This window comes from Lacerta agilis, chromosome 5 (assembly GCF_009819535.1).
Source record: "Lacerta agilis isolate rLacAgi1 chromosome 5, rLacAgi1.pri, whole genome shotgun sequence".
NCBI classification, from domain to species: Eukaryota; Metazoa; Chordata; class Lepidosauria; order Squamata; family Lacertidae; genus Lacerta; species Lacerta agilis.
This window is the reverse complement of record NC_046316.1, coordinates 21,536,880-21,557,376: the sequence shown is the minus strand read 5'-3', so window position 1 is coordinate 21,557,376 and position 20,497 is coordinate 21,536,880. Positions and strand designations below refer to the sequence as shown.

General features: G+C 41.5%; 1 protein-coding gene across 4 annotated transcripts in view; it reads right to left on the bottom strand.

The window, feature by feature from the left end:
- The window catches only part of GRID1 (glutamate ionotropic receptor delta type subunit 1), a 668,524-nt gene that overhangs the window by 5,505 nt on the left and 642,522 nt on the right, over positions 1-20,497 (bottom strand). For 2 of the 4 annotated variants that reach the window (XM_033148827.1, XM_033148826.1), the window contains exons 14-16: positions 18,338-18,504; positions 14,819-15,059; positions 14,479-14,568 (exon numbers count right to left, since the gene is read on the bottom strand). In XM_033148827.1, coding sequence (XP_033004718.1) covers positions 14,479-14,568; positions 14,819-15,059; positions 18,338-18,504 — 498 coding nt within the window. Of the gene's footprint in view, positions 1-14,478; positions 14,574-14,818; positions 15,060-18,337; positions 18,505-20,497 lie in introns of those variants that run through there. The other 2 variants (XM_033148830.1, XM_033148829.1) reach the window with 2 other exon arrangements.

The window sequence follows — 20,497 nt, the reverse complement described above, 5'->3', positions numbered from 1 at the left end:
ACTTCAATTTCAGAAGCGATGGAATGCTTTAATCCCTACAGTCTTCTTGCTGTGGGTCAAATCATGTTATGGGTGAAATGTAGCTGCCAGTTCCTCATGGATGGATAATAACATTTGAAATAAATACTGGAATGACATGAGATGGATGGATCATTTGGGAAGATCTCAAATCAGTGTTGTACATCTATAGAGGCCTATGATGGGACCTGCCCATTCCTTCTGAATCTGTTATTCAAATACTAATAAAACTGTGCCGTATCCATTAGGGTGTGCTCATTGGCTCTGTAGGCATCCCAAATTATAAGGCAAATCTGGACAATACAGGGAAAGGTCTCTGGTGCACCTTCATGGTGGCACAATTCAATTCAGAAAGATAAGGTGCATCAGACATTGCCTAATCTTTCTAATGGCTTTGTCTCCTTGACTGTCCAAAGGCCTTGTGACTGGGGAAATGCCCAGAGCTTGAGGTGGTAAGGATGAGATACTCTGTCCATTATGCTTCCTTTCTATTGCTCCTTTTTCCAGCCATAAGGGCACACAACAGTTTTTTATTTCATGAAAGTTCACCAACATTTTAATGTGAATTTTTCTTCCTCAAATGTACACATTTTTGGTAAGGAAGTTTGCCTAACACATTTTGCAAGATTTCACCTAATGCCCTGCAACTTTGTACATTGTGTTTATTAACATGGAGGACTGCATTGCAAAATTCAGAAAAGTGCAAATATCAAAGGATGGCTGTATTTTGGTACAATACAGTGGTACCTCAGGTTACAAATGCTTCAGATTACAAACTCCGCTAACCCAGAAGTAGTTGCTCCAGGTTGCGAAGTAGTTGCTCCCGGATGAGAACGGAAATTGCGTGGCAGCAGCAGGAGGCCCCATTAGCGAAAGTGCACCTCAGGTTAAGAACAGTTTCAGGTTAAGAACGGACCTCCGGAACGAATTAAGTTCGTAACCTGAGGTACCACTGTACATTGTTTTAGGAAGTGTGAATTATGTAGTTTTGCCTTCAAATTTATCCTTCATCCCGAGAGGTGAGTTGGGAGAATATTTCATTTTGACACATAGATACAGGTTTTATTCACAGTGAGTGATTTCCCCAAGACATTCCCAATCACAATGATTGGGGGGGGGATTTTAAACTGTTAGTCAGTGGACAGATTTCTCAGCCCAATAAAAATTCATGGGTGGTGGACGAGAATCCCACAATCAATGAACTTTTGGGTAAAAGAGTTATTGCTGGGCTTCCTTTTTCCTCACACCAGTTTTTCTTGGAGATTGATGCTAATTTTTCCTGTTACCTTCCTCCCCCAGGCAAATCAATGGAGACGTTTCCATGTATCTCCAAAAATTCTGGGGTAATCCTTTGGGGTAACAGGGTCTTTGTGAGATATGAGTGAGATGTTCTACACCTCAGTCTTTCCTAGAGATCAATGTTCTTTTCCCCCACCCCTGCCCCCAATAATTCATATCGTCACAACCCTAACATTAATGTCCGCCCTTATGAAAGAACCATTGCATCAATCAATTTGGCAGTCTTCTCCCATTCTGGCAGAAAATTAAAAGCCATATATATATATGTGTATGTGTATGTGTATGTGTATGTATGTATGTGTGTGTGTGTGTGTGTGTGTGTGTATACACCCCCTGCACACCCTCTTCTCCCCCCCCCAGTGTATCATCTTATAATTTGGCATGCATAATCCACTCAGGGGGAAGGGTACAATGACCAAAAAATTCATCCACTTCTATGAAAAGGGGAAATGTCATCACAATTTTTAGATTCTTATTATAATGCATAGGAAGAAAACAGGGCCTCACTTTTAACAGATCTGACTTGATCTGATAAGACTATAAAATGAACCAGGATCATGCTAGTGGCACAGCTAATCCAGCATACTGTTCTCACAGAAGCACATTCTTAATAGTCATATAGAAAGCATTCAGATAGGCCAATCCCCTTTTCTCATATTCTCTCTCTCTCTCTCTCTCTCTCTCTCTCTCTCTCTCTCTCTCACACACACACACACACACTGACTAGTACCTTCCTACAAGGTAAACCAAATGCAACAGTTGATCACAAGATAATTTCAGATACTGTAATTTCACTGGGCACAATCCCCTTTGCAAGGAAATAATCTTGAATATGTTTTTGTACTTAAAAAGCAGAACTGAAAGAAAGGTTGCTATTTTGCCTTTGCTCACGTGGTCTTGTGTTTCTGGGAGGCATCAGAGTGCTGGTGAGTCTGAAATTCTGAGAAAATACTCAGCGGCACCCTGATGCTTTGGTGTTGGTTGCTTGAAACAGATTTCTTAATGTTTGCTGATCTTCAAACAGGATGAGAGCGGTAAAAGGCAATAGCACTACCAAGTAGCCACCTCTTGTTTTCTTGGGAGGTGATACTGTTGAGTAACCATGTGCAAAATGAAAGAACGTATTCCAAGCCCTCCTGAATCAGAGCAAAGCTACATCAAGCATAGCATCCTGTCGTCCGCTGTATTCAGCCAGATAAGGAAGGGCTATAGCTCAGTGCTACAGGCAGTGTGTTGCATGTAAAAATCAAAGGTTTCTCAGGCATGGCTGAGAAAGACTCATGTATGCAAGCTTGCCTCTCTATAAGCTTACCGGGCAGCTTAGACAGTACTCAGCTAGATGGATCAGTGCAGCTTCCTTATGTACCTATTCCTCCAGAGGACCCACAAACATGGATTGAAGCTCTCTCATATTGTTGCTCCCCAGCAACTAGCAGCCAGCAGCTACCTCAGAACGTGAAGTTTCCATATAAACCATAATGTCTTCTAACCTTTGATAAATTTTATTTTGCTGTGTTTTGTTTTTTAACTATTCTAGTTGTCTGGAGCTCCTTTGGTGAAATAGCCAGAGTAGATTTGTTTAAAAATAAATAATAAATAGACAACCTCGATCTAGGCTAGTGGCGATCAATTCCATGCATTAATTATGTGCTGTGTGAAGTAGTACTTTGTTTTGTCTGTCCTGCATCCAGCCCTAGTCAGTTGTGTCTGATGCCCTTGAGCTGTAGTATTGTGAGATACAGAAAGCTTCTCTTTCTGTTTTCTCTATACCGTGCCTAACTAAGATCGATAGTGAGGCTTTTTAAGCAAAACAAATTTTAAAAATGACGCCTTGTTGGCATAATTGACAACATTTCCTGGTGTGAGTCAACATTGTTTTTAGCAAAGGTTTTTTTCCTAGATGTTGTGACAGAAATGCAGCTGATAGCTTGCTGAAACCATAAAGGTAAAGGGACCCCTGACTGACAATTCAGTCGCGGATGACTCTGGGGTGGCGGCGCTCATCTCACTTTACTGGCCAAGGGAGCTGGCGTACAGCTTCTGGGTCATGTGGCCAGCATGATTATGCCGCTTCTGGTGAACCAGAGCAGCACACGGAAACACTGTTTACCTTCCTGCCAGAGCAGTACCTATTTATCCGCTTGCACTTTGACGTGCTTTTGAACTGCTAGGTTGGCAGGAGCAGGGACTGAGTAATGGGAGCTCACTCCGTCGTGGGGATTCAAACCACCGATCTTCTGATCAGCAAGCTCTGTGGTTTAGGCCACAGCGCCACCCATGTCTGAAACCTTACAGACCTTCAAATACAGGTGATACTGTATGTGTTCCTCGTGCCAAAATATCTGGGTTCTGAGAACCTGGCATGTTAATTACTTCCCAGCAGCCAGGTGGAAGAACTAAAATTAGGGATGTACTGTATGAAACTACCCTCATCCCACAGATGAAATTTGTTGGGCTTAAATTCCTGTGGAATTCCACACTTGAGGAAGGACTTTCATATTTGCTTTGAATCTCATTCTGGCCAAACTCCAACTGCAACCAAACAGCATGTCGAACCTGTTAATACATTTCACTAGTGTTAATGCAACTCTATAGGCTTCTGTTGAATTCTTCAAATTACAGAGGAAAAACAATTACATGCTTTGCATTTATGGGGGGAAATACATTGTTGGGGCTCACCGAGTCCATGTTTCATTGGGTTACTTTCCCACAAGAAAGAAACCTAGATTGACAGACTGAATCATCAGGAATGACAGACATAATCTAATACATGATTGCTTTTTTCTCTAACATGAGAAAAATGATTTGTACTCCTCCAATGAACTTAAGGTATTTTCACATTAACTAAGTAGGTGGAATTTCAAAACAGCCGTGAATGGGCACTCCAAGCCAAGTTTCAGATAGACTGGCCCATTCCCTTGAGGAGTGCCTGTGGTTCTGCACACCCTTGAATTAGAGTTGGATTGAGGGAGATCTCCAGTAGCAGCAACGAATGTGTATCTATACATATAAGGTAGCTGGTTATGTAAGGTTAAGGAATTGATTATAGCTCAGTAGGTGAGCACGTGCATGACATGCAGAAGGTCTCAGGTTTGGTCCCTGGCACATCTAGTTATATAAGGAACTCAGATGCACTGTTTGGGAAGGGCATCTATGCCTGGCAAAGCAGTTGGCATGGACAGTACTGGCCAGATGCATCAATGGTCTGACAATGACTCAGAACAATACAGACAAAAAGCAGCAAAGAAGGATGAACAATAACATTTTTAAGGAAAATGTGACATCACATGAGGGTTGTTGTTGTTTTTTCCATGCCAAGAGTTCGGAAAATGATCTGTTTGGAAATGGCAGCATTGCAGGCTGGGGAAATGTGTGCTTTGTGCAGTTGAGGTGTGCATTCACTACAGGCAACAAAAGAGGCAGGGAGGGTGGAAAGGTTGGAGGTTTCAGGGAGTGACTGCAGGCATAATTTTTTAATTTTTAAAAAAGTACGTGATTTTATAAATGCTCACCATGGTTCTGAGACCCAGCCTCACCTCATGGGGAATCTCCAAGGGGCAAAAAAAAAAAAAAAAAAAAAAAAAAAAAACAGAAGAAGAAGAAGAGGGAGGGGAAAATGATCAAATAGTGTGGCTTCTAAGAAATGTGCACATAGTGATGACAGATATCAGCATACCCATGTCAAGCAACATTGATGATAGTAAGCAAAATGTCTGCATCTTTTATTTGAACTCTTCCCCCCACATCCCTTCAGCATAGGCCAGACACACCCCAAAGTGTGCTGGGATTTTGTTGGGAGAGAAGGAAATACTTTCTAATTTCCCCCAGATTAATGTGTTACCCTTGATATCTTTTCATTGCTGATCAATCACACCCATCACTTACATGCCACATGACATGAAATTGTCATTTCAAAGCAGGTTTTGATTTATTTCAGCTGTACCTGCGTTGCATTCCAATGTACTCTTGGAAATAAGCCCCACTAGATAAATTTGCTTCCAAGTAAGTATGAATAAAATGATGGTACATATCAACTGGAATATGAGTAAAACCATTCAAACAAATCAAGGTTTGTTTTTCCATGTGACCTGGCCTGGAATTAATAGTGGCATGAACTGGTTGCTTCCCACTTCTGATTTTTTTTTTTTTTTTTTTTGGCGGAGTTGTGCGATCAGTTTGCCTTCAATCAGCTAATTCAGATATTTCCTATTTGTGACATAAATGACACACTGAAAATGCACCCAAACTACTGAAAGTGACTGGCACGGTCCAAGTTAATTTGTCTTATTCTGTTGGAGGTTTTCGTTTTTAATTTTGGCGTACTACATACTCTGAAATGCTATTTTCTTCACCATTTTGGATACTGAAAAAGAACTGGATATTGGAAAAGAAAGGAAGTATACGATTTTCTCCAATAAATTAGGTAATCTTGATTAGCGCTGCGTTTTAGGAGTGCTTTATATATTTATTTGGTGGTGGGGGCAGGCTCGCAGTAACCATTGAGGCCATCGTAGGCAAGTATTTCAAATTGTGTGCATGTTGGCAGGTGTTTGGACGACCGGCAGCTCTGTCCCATTCACTTGGAACAGGATTCTATTTTGGTATAAATTTCTCTGTACACGTTAAGCCTGGTGACTAGCATTAGGCCACAGGACAAGAAAAACACCTCATCATATTTCATAACATTTGCAGTGCCTTGTGGCTTGCCCTCCTTGCCTCGTGTTTTGGAAAGTCAACTTCTTTGCTGAGAAACCCTTGTATAGCTTCCATGGAACTCAAGGCTTCTTGCGCTTATCTTTCATACTAATACAGGCCATACGTTATAGCTATATATTATAACATTCCTTTGCTACTGCCAGTTACATGTTGCAGAACCAAGTGGGAACACACACACCATCCCCCTCCCCTTATTCCTCTCTCTTCCCCTGGAATAGAGTAGCCCAGATTTCTAAATAGTTCAGTGCCTTGACTGAGAATTATCCAACCACCTATCACAAAAACTGTCTGTCAAACGGCCAGGTTTACACAGCTCTTCGAATTCTATTTGCATGGTAGTTTTGGAACTCTATCTAGATGGTAGTAAAGGGCTAATGATATGTTGATATTTCTCTGATGAGTGTTGGAGAAGAGTAGAATGACTTCCATTCTGCTCTATCTATACTCTGGAATCTACAGGAGATTCCACATTCCGCCACCTGGGACTTTCTGAAGTGTCGCAGTTTCTGATTCCTTAAGGCTTCAGTGGCAGGTAGCTTGTTTGGGTGGAAATCTGCCTGAGTAAGTATGAGTGAATACAGGCCATTGATTAACAAGTGATAACTTGCTTCCAATGCGTATAACAATTTTAGAGAGCCTCAAACACATTACTTTCCGATGAAATCAATGATAAATTCAAGCTCTCAATCATCAAGCCACAATTAAGGCTGCAATTAGGGATGGAAGGACCTGCTAGTTGTCTCAGTTTCTCATATATTTTTTTCAAATCTTAAATTCTGCTCTCTAGATTTCTGCCACAATTTGTGAATTTCCTCTCGAAAATTCACCATCATTTTGGTGTGAATTTCTCCTAGTGAACACATTTCTTCATATCAAGCCCCATTGTACTCTGAGTATGCATTGAACTCTGGAGTACTTACTTCTGAGTAGACTGGACTGTAAGTAATGAAAAATCAAGAGGATGCACATGTGAATTGGCCCTGCGTAGTAGCTAGCATGCTACTGTTCTACTGCCCTGTATTGCCAGTGACATTTTATTATTATTATTTCCTGCTCCCAAAAGTTTATTTCATCTTAGAAAATTAAAGTACAATGCAGTGATACATACAGATGATTATTTATATGAGAAATTTTAGCAAAAAAGTACACAGATTTCAGATGTGATTGAAATACATAAAAATAATAATTTAAAAAGCAAGCAATGTAAAATATAAACATACAATGAAGGGGTATATATATATTTAAAATCTTGTATTTTTCTTCACATGGAATAGGGAACACAAGTTGAAAAAACAAATAAAACAGTAAAAAGAAAAACAGCCAGCAATATGGTGGGGTGGGGGGAGAAGACAGTGATGAAATGGGGAAAAAAAGAGAGATAACAGTCTGTGTTGAGAGTAGTCAACCTGTTTTCTGCCAGATGTTGAGAAAGACACTTCCAATCAGCCTCAGCCAATATGGCCAAAGTGATGGTGGGAGTCCACAACATCTGGAGAGCAGCATGTTGGCTGTCTTCAGAGTTTTCATTTTTAAGTAGGAGGAAGCACCCAGTTCCCAAAACATTTCGGCTAATTTTCCTCTCTGAAAGTACATGAGTGTCCCAGTTGTGTGTTTTTTTAAAATAATAATAAAAAAATCTTGGAGGTGATACATGCCTAAGAACAATGGATCCAGGTGGTACACAATGGCTACCATTACGCAGAACCTGTGGTGTTATTTTTTTTCCAGTCCCCAAGGAATAGATGTTCCTACTTCTGGCAGCTAATCTACATGATCAGAAATTCCATGCAATGTATCTATTGCTGGACTGTACTATTTTGGACTAAATTGGAAATGCTGTTCTCCATGCAATCTATTTATTGGGGACCACTTCACATGTTACCCAGTCAGCAAGTAACATAGCTCTGTAGTGTACACCTGGCATCATATCTAGTCTCTCTTCAGTGCCAGGTGAATAATTTCCCCTAGTCTTAAGTTTTTATGATTTTATGCTAATTTGTAGTGCAATTTGCTGGGTGATTAAATTCATTGTATTTATTGTATTTTCATTTTTATACTGTGCATCACTTGGCGAGCCCAGGCTGCAGAGATGCTAGCAAATGTTTCAATAAATAAAACAAAGTGTGAGAGCAAGTCACACCTCCCATACAGGTGAACGATCAATTTTTTGAATTCTCATATGTGAAGTATTTCTTGCAGATACAAAATCAGCATGTTTGAGAGATACTTGTAGCCTGTCCTTCTCCCTTGCATACTAGCTTTAAATATGCAGGTTTTTGTTGTTGTTGTTCAAAAAGAGGGATAATTCAAACATTTCACACACAGTCTGAAGTGATACTGTCCATCATTGGATGCATTACATGGGACTGTCACTTGTGAAGCTTGACTCTTAGACAGCAGGAGTTTTTAGGATGCAAATGTTTTGAGGTAGGTTAGAATATACCCATCATTAACAGCTATGGTATTATTCAAGCTAAATATACTGAAGGGGGGATTTTTTTTATTTGATACATCAAACATTATATACCACTTACTAGAACAAAAGGGCTCTAGGCAGTTTAAAATATTCATGTAAAATACCAATAAAATTGTATTTATGACAGTTGTGGCATTAGAGATCACGATAAGGCATAAAACATGTAAACCTGGTTAGGCTTGTAAAAAGAAAAAGTTTTTTTAAAAAAAAAATGGTTGACACTCCTACAGTGCCAGAGGCAAAGCTGTAGGAATAGGTCATCTCTAGTTCAAAGGTTTAGCACATTAGAGCCTTGTGCACTAATGTTTCAAAACATTATTGGTTTGCAGGAAGATGAGTGAAGGCACTGACAATAACAAAGTGCCACTATTTTAGCTCCAGCAGTGCTAATCTCACTATTGGCCCTTTAGAGAAAAGCAGCTAAGAGGGAGAATACATTCTAGTAGTATGTTTTTTTTTTCACTTGGTCTGATAAGGAGCTGTTAGGCAAACACAAGTTGCTTTCTGCTGCTAATAGCAGAGGACCTAACAGACAGCTGTTTTCGCTACACAGCAAAATGAAGGTTAAGGAGTGGGGAAAGATACATAGCAAAGATGAACTAAGTACAGTATTTAAAGGTGGCCTTGTTGAAAGTCCCTTTTCCACACAACCGATAAAGGTACTGGAACCCTGTCCTCTGTTTCATCTTATCTTCCCAATATAATTACATAAAAAACCCTGTTTAACTGATGGCTGCAACAGATTGCAAAGCAGGATTTATTGATGGCTTGAAATGTGCCCGGGGGCTTCTCTCGTTGATAGTAATTTCTGGGACTCCCTATGAACCGCTAGAAAATTTTGATGTAAATCAGATTATTAATTAGGACAGGTTTCGACAGTTCAGTGTGCATTATTTTTTTTATCGTTATCAGGCGAAAACTCAATAAATTGATAGTAGAGAGCTGTAAGGATCTAGGAACTTCATAAATGTACGCACCAATGCTATTTTTCTAGAAAAAGGGGTACCGGAACTCATCATGAATGCCTCCCTTGTTCTCTTACAATGGCAATGACGCCTACCTGAGAGGTGCCGGAACTTAGTTCTGGCTGAAAAAAACGCCTGGTAAGCACCATCCATATTCTCAGCATGGAACAATGACCTAAATGATGGGGAACCTGTCACTCTCCAGGTATTGTTGAACTACAACTCCCATCACCTCTGATCATGAGCCATGTTACCTGGTACTGACAGAAGCGGGAATCCAGCAAAATCCTGAAGGTCACACATTCCCCATCTCAGACCTAAAGGTAGACAAGGCAGTGCAAGTGGCTTAAAGTTGCTTCCTCTGCCTATATACTACCTTAGAGGGGAGTTGCCTGTTTTTATGATCTATCCGAAGTTATTAATCCATTTTTCATTTCTTAAAGTACTGCCTCCTACTGAACTTAGGTTAAAAATATACTCCCCAGAAGGAAATTTCCCTAAAATGTTTCAATCAAATCTTCCACGGTTGGTTTGCCTTAAAATCCTGGTTGTAAGATCCCTGTAGTGCTTGCAGGGCATAGTTGACTGAAATAGCGCACTGCTACAGTGGTCTGTGAACATGGGCTATGCAAAGTGCCTACTTGCTGGCAAAGCAGATCTTAGAAATGGGTGGTTAGCATTTTAGTTTGTTAGAGAGCATTCAGCAAGTCATGACTAGGCTCTGGCAATTCCAAGAGACAGTCCTATTAGCAAAACTGCAGATTCCAAAGCATTAGTGAAGCAGGGCACAATCAGAAGCCCATTGGAATTCTGTGCAAGAAGCAGACAAAGAAAGAATCCCAACAACGAAAAACAGCAAAGAATGGTGAAAAAGCCCCCTTCCCAAATGAATGGAGAGTTGGAAGACCTTGATATAAAAAGAATCTGACCTCTATTTAACCATTCGTTTTTGTATTTGGCTACAACTTTGGGGCATATTTTTTTATTACGTGTGCTTGGGGAAATAATATGACTGTAGTGTTGCATTGTAAGAACTTTGTATATAGGTAGGACTTTTCATTATATTATTTTTAACAGTGGCATTCTTTGATATTGCGGCTAAAAAGAAGCGCCTCTCAAAATCCCTTTGCATATTACAAAGATAGTAGAGCTACTCCAGGTATATCTTGTAAAATAAAATAAAAAACCACTTCTGAGGACTAGGGCTAGACGATATCTGGTTTTCAACACCGAAATAGTCTGAAAAAGTGGCTGGGCTGTGGAGGGAGCGAGAAGCGACCAGGAGGAAGGGAAGGAAGCAGCTGCCTGCTTGCTCAGGCAAAGGATTTCCTACTGACTCCCTCACTCCCTCCACAGCCCAGTTCTGGCCTCAGCAGAGGGAGCCTGAGAAGGTTATTTCCCATCTGCCTGCCTGCAAGCAGGGAGGGCTGCCTCATTCTTCCTGCGACTGACTGGGAGGAAAGAGGCAGCCCCTGACTTGCTTGGGCGAAGGCAAACATGCAGGCAGGCAGATGGGCAAACTGGCAATACATCGCAGCTCCCTGGTTGCCGCCAGCACATGTAGGAGTGAAATGCACTGTGCTGGTGGGCCACATATGTATTGCCAGCTCAAAATGTCTGAAACTGGTTTCAGACAACAAATTGAAATATTGCCCAGCTCCACTGAGGACCAGAGCTTAGGCTACCTACTCATGTGCATCCACATTTACACATACTTTAAAAAAGAAGAAGTTGTGCATTGCTCACACATGGTATGGCAGCTTTCTCCAGTCTTAGGTTTTCAGATGTCGTTGGACTATCCCCATGACCCTTGACTATTCTGGCTGCGGACAATGGAGGTTATATTCCAACAACTCCTGAGGAAGGCTGTTGTGTGAGATACACTTTGGGCACACCTTTTAGAAAAATGTACTCGGCAGTTTGGCAAGATGTAAAAGGGGCCCTATTTGAACACACTAAATCAGCAGTTCCATTTTCCACTGAGAACCCGCCATGTTCGAAGTGGTGACAAGAAATGCAGGGTAGAAAGCATGCGTTTTAATTGGTCATCCGTCCACTGATTATAAATAATATTTTGCATTTCAACCAATAACTGATTCAGTTTATACAAGTGTGCATGTATCACCAACAGCTAATTCATTATAATACATTTCTCTCTCTCGTTCAAGTGGCATTCTAGAACGAAAGGTCTAAACATTTATCTTACAAATTTATCAATTAAAAATTGTTCTCATTAATTCTGGCTGCCTCCCTGCCACCACACCATCAGCTAACATCCTAATCCTATCAAAGTTTTCTCAGAAACAGTTCCTACTTTCTTCAATGGATTTACTTGCCCAAATATGCTTACTTACTTACTATAGGGGAAGTAATGTGATGCAGGAAATCCATGAACCCCCCCCCCCACTATTTTTTTTTTTTTTTTGTTAATAGAACAAGGACTGTGATTCTGGGGGACAGAAGAACTTAATCTCTCCCCAACTTCTAATTCTCTTGTCCTGGTTAAAATTGCAGCATAGGTTTTCCCCTACAGGACAAACAGCGACCACCGGGGGTGGGGGGAATTCAGTCAGGAAAATGCTGTGGGAGAGAAATGTTACTGCCACACTTGCCACAGCTCTGTATGAGGCCTTGTCCCACCGCATTCAGATAAAAAAACCTCTGGGAGATCCTGATCACAGTTGGTTTATATGTTTCTTCCACATCATATCTAGTTGTGCCCTGAAATTTGGGCAATACTGACAGGTAGCAGTGGGCAAATCAGCATTTATTTCATGTGTCAGTTTCACAAGGGTTTATTCAGAAGTTATGTCTCACCTCTTCATTAATTTGCAGGGGGGGGGGTTAATATAAAAATGCATGAAAACTTGTATTTGAATGGTATTTTTGAACCTATTTTCTCACAAAATAGTTTTATTTTATTTCATAGTATACATTTCTATAGGCTTTTTAAATCCCAAAGCACAATATGTATATATAATGCACATTTGGGTGTGTCTTTTGAGCTTAGAACTGCATTACAAATTTGGAGGTGAAAAATCCCCCCCCCAAAAAAAAAAACTATGTTTCAATTCACACATTAGTCTAAGAGGCTACTTTGAACCAGGATCCACAAAGAGCAAATTCCTCAAACATCCCTACTGCCACGAACATGCAGAAGACTCAACTTTAAAGTGTTCAGTACAATTTAGTTTTAGTTCACTAACTATTAACTGAACGAACTAAAGGTTTCAGCCCTCATACTAATAATGTGTATTTGCCCATAGATGGAATTCTCCACACATCATCTCCCGGTGAATAAGAAATGGATTCATGATACTCTGGGCTACGTGAGCAAATTAAGTAAGTTATTTTTTTTTACCAAAAAAAGTTCCCTTTTAAAAGAATGCACAGTGGACTTACATACAAAATGATTTCTCCGACTTGGATGTGAAGCATGGTAGCTGAGGACTTGGAGGACAAATTGAATGAACAAGTAGGAAATCCAGACAAGTGGAATGTTAATGACAAGTAGCATTATAGAAGATAAGCCTTCACATCAGCTTGTATGTGGTAGGCATGTCAATTAGTGCAATGCTCTGGCTATTCAGAAATAAAAATTAAAAGTGATAGGCCCTGTGTTCTTCTTCCCCAGTCGGGGTGTGGCTGCTGTCATAACCCTGTGGTACAAAGCATCTGTTCGAGATGAAAAGAAGGTTAAAGTGCCTTAATGTCTCAAAGCCCAACAGAGAGGTGAGGTTGTTAAAGACTGAAACAGATGCAAACAGATGCTGTCTCTTTGCACGATATGGCTATGACAGGTTGATTATTATTGCTTTGAAATATTTGCAAGAAAAACCTTTGATAACAGGCAATTTCATATTCCAACTATAAGAGATACTTAACTAAAAGCCGCTCATTTAGCTCTGAAGAGTTTATTTTTAGAAAGAGACAAGGGTGGCGGGGGGGGGGACATCAACCAGGGATGGGGCCTGAATGATTTATTGTGTTATTAATGAGTGGAATAAAGATTCATTCATTTGTTCACACAAAGGAAAACAGCATTACATATTTCTCTAAAAGTGCTTGCCTTATTTATGCACTGCTCGCTCCCACACTTCCTTTGTAAAGGGATACTTTCCCCCACAAAGAAAACTGAGTTACATAAGAGCACATGGGAACATGCTGAAGTTCCTTGTTGCCGTATTTTCACATCATCCTCTGCAATCTCTCTCTGACTGCTTTATCAGCTAACAGCAACTATCTACCATGGAGACTTCACATCTTGGAATGAAATAATCTCTCCATGGTGGCAGAAGACACTTGAGAAGGGCCATTTCATAAACAACCAGTTCAGTGGCTTTCGTATGCACCCTTCCCCCCAAACATTCACCATGCTGAACACAGACCCTATTAGAAGCTCAATAAACCTCATGCTCTTGTAGTTTACCTAGGACTGCAAAAAGGGGGGGCAGGAAGGGTTGTTTAGCTCCTGTGAGATCACAATACGTGACTATATTTGAGCTGTCTCCAGCTTGGTGAATCATGAGTTGCGTATACCCAAGTTAAAAATATATATAGTTAAACTATTAAATTGTTTGAAGTCACTAGATCCCACCTGACCTATGTAGCTTGTTATTCAAGATTCATGTCACCTGGTGACTGCATTATTGCGTCAATTGCCTTAACCAAAAATCAGATGAGGGCCCCAAGTGAGGTTAATAGCCTTACAATTGCTCTCAATCTCCCCATATTCCAGGTCGAGTATTTTAACACCAAACCAGAAAGGCAAAAAGCAGTCCTTGGGGTCAAGGAGCAGGTGACATGTGGTGCAGGACTTTGCGTGGACTTATGTGGATATGTGTCACTGGCACCAACTTGGCCAGCAGGTAAACATGGGATTTTTGTTGTTGTTGCAGGAATCAGGAGGTGTTGAATCTGTGTATTTAAGGCAGCCCTAAACATCCTTGTCTGTCAGTTTTAATAGAGGGGGCCAAAGGCATGGTGCCTGAGCTACTCTCTTACCCCTAAAGATGGTCTCTCCATGGCAAGGTTGAGGCACAATGGTGGGGCAATGTGGGAATGTTTGCAGTGCTGCTGCTGCCCAGGCTGTATCTGCTCTATAAATAAATACAGGACTTTAGTTGCCAGAGCTGACATTTTGGTACCTTCCATAAAACACAAACATTAGGGATTTTTTAAAAAAAATATGGAAAAAGGATATAAATTTTTAAAAAGAAAGAAACCTGTGCTTAAATGTAATTATTTGCAATTGTAATCCAGTGAACTGGATTTCCACAGCTTCAGTTTGATGTAAGTTTTACATTCTCTACACTTAATTGTGATAAGAATAAAAGTTATGGACCTCTTTGGGTGTCTCTTGATGACAACGGTTGCTGCTCCACCACAACTCCAGGGCTGCCACCAAACAGGCCAGGAGCAGGCCCACTGCCAAAATGCAGAAGACACCTGCAAAACTGTGAAGCTTCAGGGCCTTCCCATCCGTCTGTGCGTTGGTGTGGCTGTTCAGATCACAGCGTCCCATTCGTGGCCACCATTTCTCTTTGAACACATCCAAGTATCCAGCTTCTTGTAGTTCTAAGATCCTGCAGAGATCATTTTAGGGAAAACCACAAGCATTATGTTTCTACAAGGAAAGCTTGCGCAGAGGAAATCTGCAACTGAAAGTATATAAACTTGACAACCGGCAAGGTTTCTGCTACCAAAAAAAATGTATACCCAATTGCACAATGAATGAGATATGAACACTGCAAAGTTTTGCAGGAATCAGTATTAACAACACACTCAGAAAGTTGTAAATAAGTAAGGGCCTCTCAACATATTGGGTTGGATCTACCAATGTGCCTGTGGGGGTGGTGGTGGTGGTGGTGCTGTTGTTGCTGTTCAGCAAATTGTGGCACAATACTTTCTTCAGCATTATCTTGGTGCCATGCATAATGGTAAAAAATAATGTTGAGACCAAACCTATGGTGTTCTATATGGCATTCTTCCCATTACTGGTCACAACTCTCTATTAGGCTGGAAAGAAAACTCTACATGTGAGTATGCAAACATTACTGGGTTGCAAAGCAAGCCTACCTGTGGGTGGGTAACTGCTTCCACCCACTGCAAAGAATGTCCCAGCAGTAGCTGAGCAATGGCTTTTGGGCACATAAACATTACTTAGTACAAATGAAGCCTCACCTGTGAGGTCAGAAGCATCTCCCTGATGAAAAGCAACCCCCAGCTGTGACCAGTCAGAGGAAGCAGACACTGTCAAACTGTGCTTTTGAAGCACAAAACTCTGTGCTTGTAGGTAGGAGTGCAGTAGATCTCCAATTACAGGAGAAGTCCAATGGCCTTTGTACAAACAATTATAGGCAGCGACAGCCCATGAAGAAAGGCTTGACTAAGAGACCTTAGGATACTAAATCTGATAGCCAGAAGAGGTACAGCAGAGAACCCCCAACCTGTCAGGCCCAATTTAACGAATCCCCTCCCTACAAACCACAAGAGGGCTGAACAGGTATTCTTCCTTTGTTCTCCTGCCTATCATTTCCTTTGGTTTATGAAATTGACCTTGTTCTAGTTCCAGGTCCCAAGAGCTCCAAATCATAGATTAACAATGCCTGCCAAATTCCTGTCCTGCCAGATTTTTGCTCTGGGGTGGTTGAGATGTGGACACAGAAAACAATGGACACTGGCAGAATTGGAATGGGAAGCAGCCTTGATCCCCCAAACAAAAGCCAACAGGTAACTGTAGAGCTAGGCATGGTTTCCTGCAAATCAGCTTCTGTAGCACTGCATATCAGCACAGCAAGACTTAAGAGAGCACTACCTTACATACGCATAGCCCCATTTAGTTTGACAACTGACAGGCATGAAAACCCGTGAATTAGGCACAACAGGGAAAAACTGCAAACTTCATGCAGATGCTCTGAGTGTTTCTGTTTAAGGATCATACCAGTCACTGACAACAGCTTTGTACTCCTCCAAAGAGATTGTGGGAAACAAATTCAAGTGTGTGTGGGGTGGGGGTGGTGGAATTTATTTTCCATTGAAGCACTGCTGATCCTAAACCGGCAAATAGTTGAAGATATCAAACAGCCCTGCCTGAGATCCTGGTGATCCACAGATAATCAGACTGGGCTGCTCTGACTCATGCAGGCTTGATCATGTACACATTTTGTACAAGATGTACAATATCTGCCCCAGCTACAATAAAATATGTCTCCACTGTTGGGATTTTGTGTACCCAATGCTATGCTAGTGTGATTAGTTTAAATCACATGAGTGTCTGAGAGAGTGTGGGAACGGAAGACTGCCTTATCTCTTCCGTCCGGGAGTGTTATTGTACTGTACTTTAACTTTTGCTGCACACTTGTTGTTCTGCCAGAGCTTGGAGAACACAGATGTGAAACATGGAGTCTTTGTATATATTGTAAATAAAACGTAGTTTAGATCTACGGATGTTTCCTTCTTCTTGCTGCGTGATGCTAGAAGACTTGTGTGCTCTTCTCATAAGAGAAGGGTCGCAGAGAGGCACTCTGGAGTGAAGGGGCATGCCATTCCAGAGACATGCCTACCGGGAGACGCTCAGAGGTACTGGGGGTCTGCTGACATCCACCATATTGGTCTCTACAGCCACAATAGGCACTGTAACTCTCCAATTATTTGACTTTACCCTCAATGGCAGACTCAAGATAGATGGATGCCAACAGACAAAAGCTCTGACTGACTTGGATAGCCCAACAAACTGCCCTGGTATAAATCAAGTGTTAATTGACTTTAGTTTAGGGAGACTCATCTTGAACCTGAACTTATCATGATCAGAGTGAATATAAGAGGAAATATATGGAGGAAAGGAGAGTGGAAGTATTTCTGCAGAGTGAAAATGGTAACATATGCCATCTGCTTCCTTTCCTGCTTCTGGAAACTTTCCCATGTGCCCCTGATGCAATCCCACACTCCCAGGAAAAATTATATAAGCTAACGTTATTCAGCAAGGTAACAGCCTGTTCCACTTTCCTTTTTTTCACCTAAATTGCCAGTTCAGACTTCCAGGAATGCTCATGTTTTGTTTCCAAAGGAAGACACACTAAACCAAATGCAATCACTATTGCACATATTGATAATGTAGGTGACGTGTTGTTCAGGACTTGCCCTAATGAAATGGTAATCCTGGTTCTCTGTTAGTTTGTTTTGGTGGAGATCTCACAGAATGTCAATAATTATTCTTTCTGCTAGTAGAAGCAGCCTCTTTTTGCAGAAGGCTAAATCTGGATCCAACCCATTATGCTTTTAAAATATACATCTGGTATTTTGAAGAGCAGAGCAAGAAGCCATGAATTATGAATGTGGCAAAAAGGTGCTTGGAAACATATTACCATACAGGTATACTCATTAGAGAGACAGACTTGACTGCAGCTTCCTGTTGAGCAGCAAACCTGGGTTTGTTGCTGTGAAAAAGGTAAAGCAGTTCTTAGGAGCACCTCTCATTTGCCTATCTTTGAACATAGAATAATAAACCACAAATTTCTCACTGATTATTCCCCACTTAACACTTTTCATTAATTTGTAGCCATGGTTTTCTACTCTCACACAGTTCTTCGCCTAATTTAGAAAGGGCTGGACTGCTCCTGGGGGTTTGCAGCATGCAGAGGCTGTGAAGGCCGTTGCCTTCCTCTGTCCCTGCGTTCCCCAAACTCACCTGAACGGAGAACCAGATGGGCCATTCTGTGACCCTGAAGAAGCGACAGAACTAAAATGCATTGCTACAAGCGATATTCACCCAGAAGCAGCTGATTGGCCAAGGCTCTAAATAGCAGCAAATGGGATACTCGGCTTGATGTTGGGGAAGGGGTTCAAGCCTGAGCAGTTTTACCTTTGGGAGAAGAGATCCCTGTATGGACTGCCGTGCTGGAGCGCTATCCCATATCCTTTGCTGCTGATGCTGTTTCCAATGACTGTCACGGAGCAGTCATCGTCTGTCAATGCCGCATACTCCACTACTGCAACATCCCACAAGAATGCATAGTTGCCTTTCTTTGCCTGTAAAAACAAGGAACAAGACTTTCAGACACATCTTTAACTTTGCTAGAATGTTATCATTCTCTTTCAAAAGCTATCAGTTTTTGAACACAGAATTCTTTTTTACATATATATATATATATATATATATATATATATATATATATATATATATATATTGCACATTTGTGTGTGTGTGTGTGTGTGTGTGTAATTTCTGCTTTACAATTTAGAGTACTCATTTAAACATCCTTAAAATATCAGTGACTTCCCTTCTTCTCTTTCCATGGTTCATTTTGCATATCATAAATCCCTGCGTATTTTACAAAGACTAAACCATTCAGTTTTCCATTATTACATCCATCAAAACTTAATTTACACTGTTGAATTTATATTAATGCTGCCAACGTTTTCAAGTGTACACAATTCCCCCCATATATTCAATAAACACTTTCCATTTTTCTCCAAACATAAGTTGTTCTTGTTCTCTTATTCTATAAGTCTGCAAGTTGTGCATATTCTGTCAGCTTAAGTTGTCATTCTTCTTTAGTTGGAACCTCGTTCGTTTTCCATTTTTGAGCTTATGAAATATGGGCCGCAGTAGTGGCATATATACATTTTAAGAATTCTTTAAAATCACCATATACAATTTGCCAGGCCCAGGTCTTATCAAATTCACCCCTATTTTCACTGTATGTGTAACATTTAGTGGTAACATACCTGTATATGAAATTCCCCCATCCCCCTCCAAAAAAAGCTGTAAGAAATTTCCCAAGATCAACATTCTTTCAACTTCTCCTGAATTTCCAATCTATGTTTAAGCTAAGCAGAACTCTCAATTCAAAGTTGCTTCAAATTTCACTTTAGGGGGGGAAAAGGCTCACAAATTAATGTGGCTTAGGTAAAATTCCAATGCAGAAGGACTTCTAAAATTCACCTCGTTTTATTTTGGGGAAAATTCCATATCAATGTCATATTCATACATCAATGTGTTTTTGAAAGAAATTTGGGGTGACTTGCCAGAATCTCTCTTTGTGTGAAACAGTAATACAGTAAGTGAAAGACAGCAAAATTATGTCTTGTCAAAGACATCTAGTTCATGTATCAAAAGTGGCCCTAATGACCGTTTCATCAAACCAATTATGTCTAGTCAGCTTGAATAAAAGTAGCCACTACGAGGAAGAGATGAGAGCCACAATCTTCCAACATAATGTTAAAGAAAGGGGTATGCTCCCCCATACCTTCTACATATGAGTGACTTGCAAAAACTGTTTAAGTGACCTGCTAAATTACCGGTAAGTGAAGGATCTTGTAAGTGTGTGATGGCTAGTTCAGACCAAACCATGGGAGTAGATGGATGAGCTTACTTATTGTAAGCCTTCCCTCTGTCCACGCGACCAGGGGCAGAGCAAGGGGGTGGGCATCACCCACCCCGGGTTCCAGGGGAGGGGGGGTGACACTTTGGCCGGCCCCGCCCTACCCCACCCCGCCGGGTGGGCCCCGAACGGGGGCATGCCGTCTTTTCCCCTTTTCAGTGACTTTTTTTGGCATGAGGGGCAGGCCAGCGAGGAGGGGGCGTCATGCCAGTGACAAGCATGACGCCCCCTCCTCGCTGGCCCGCCCCTCGCACAAAAAAAGCTGCTGAAAGGGGGGGGAAAGGGAAGCAGAGCAGGCGCGTTCAAGCGCCTGCTTTGCTCCTCCTTTTTCACCCTGCGGACCCGTGGCATAAGAGGCAAGGGGCGGGCCAACGACAAGTGTGACACCCCTCCTTGCTGGCCCGCCCCTCGCCTCCATGCCTCATCCGATGTGCATCGTGACATCACGTCACAGCGCACGCATTGTGCCCCACCCCAAGAGGGGTGCCTCCGCACTGCCGCCCTGGGCAGCGCAGACGCTTCCTCCGCCACTGCACGTGATTATCCTTAGCTCTGGGATTCATGCTAGAGCAGCATTCTTGCCTATCATACAGGGGGGTAGGAGTAGTCCTTACAGAGCATATATAAAGGGACTCTGC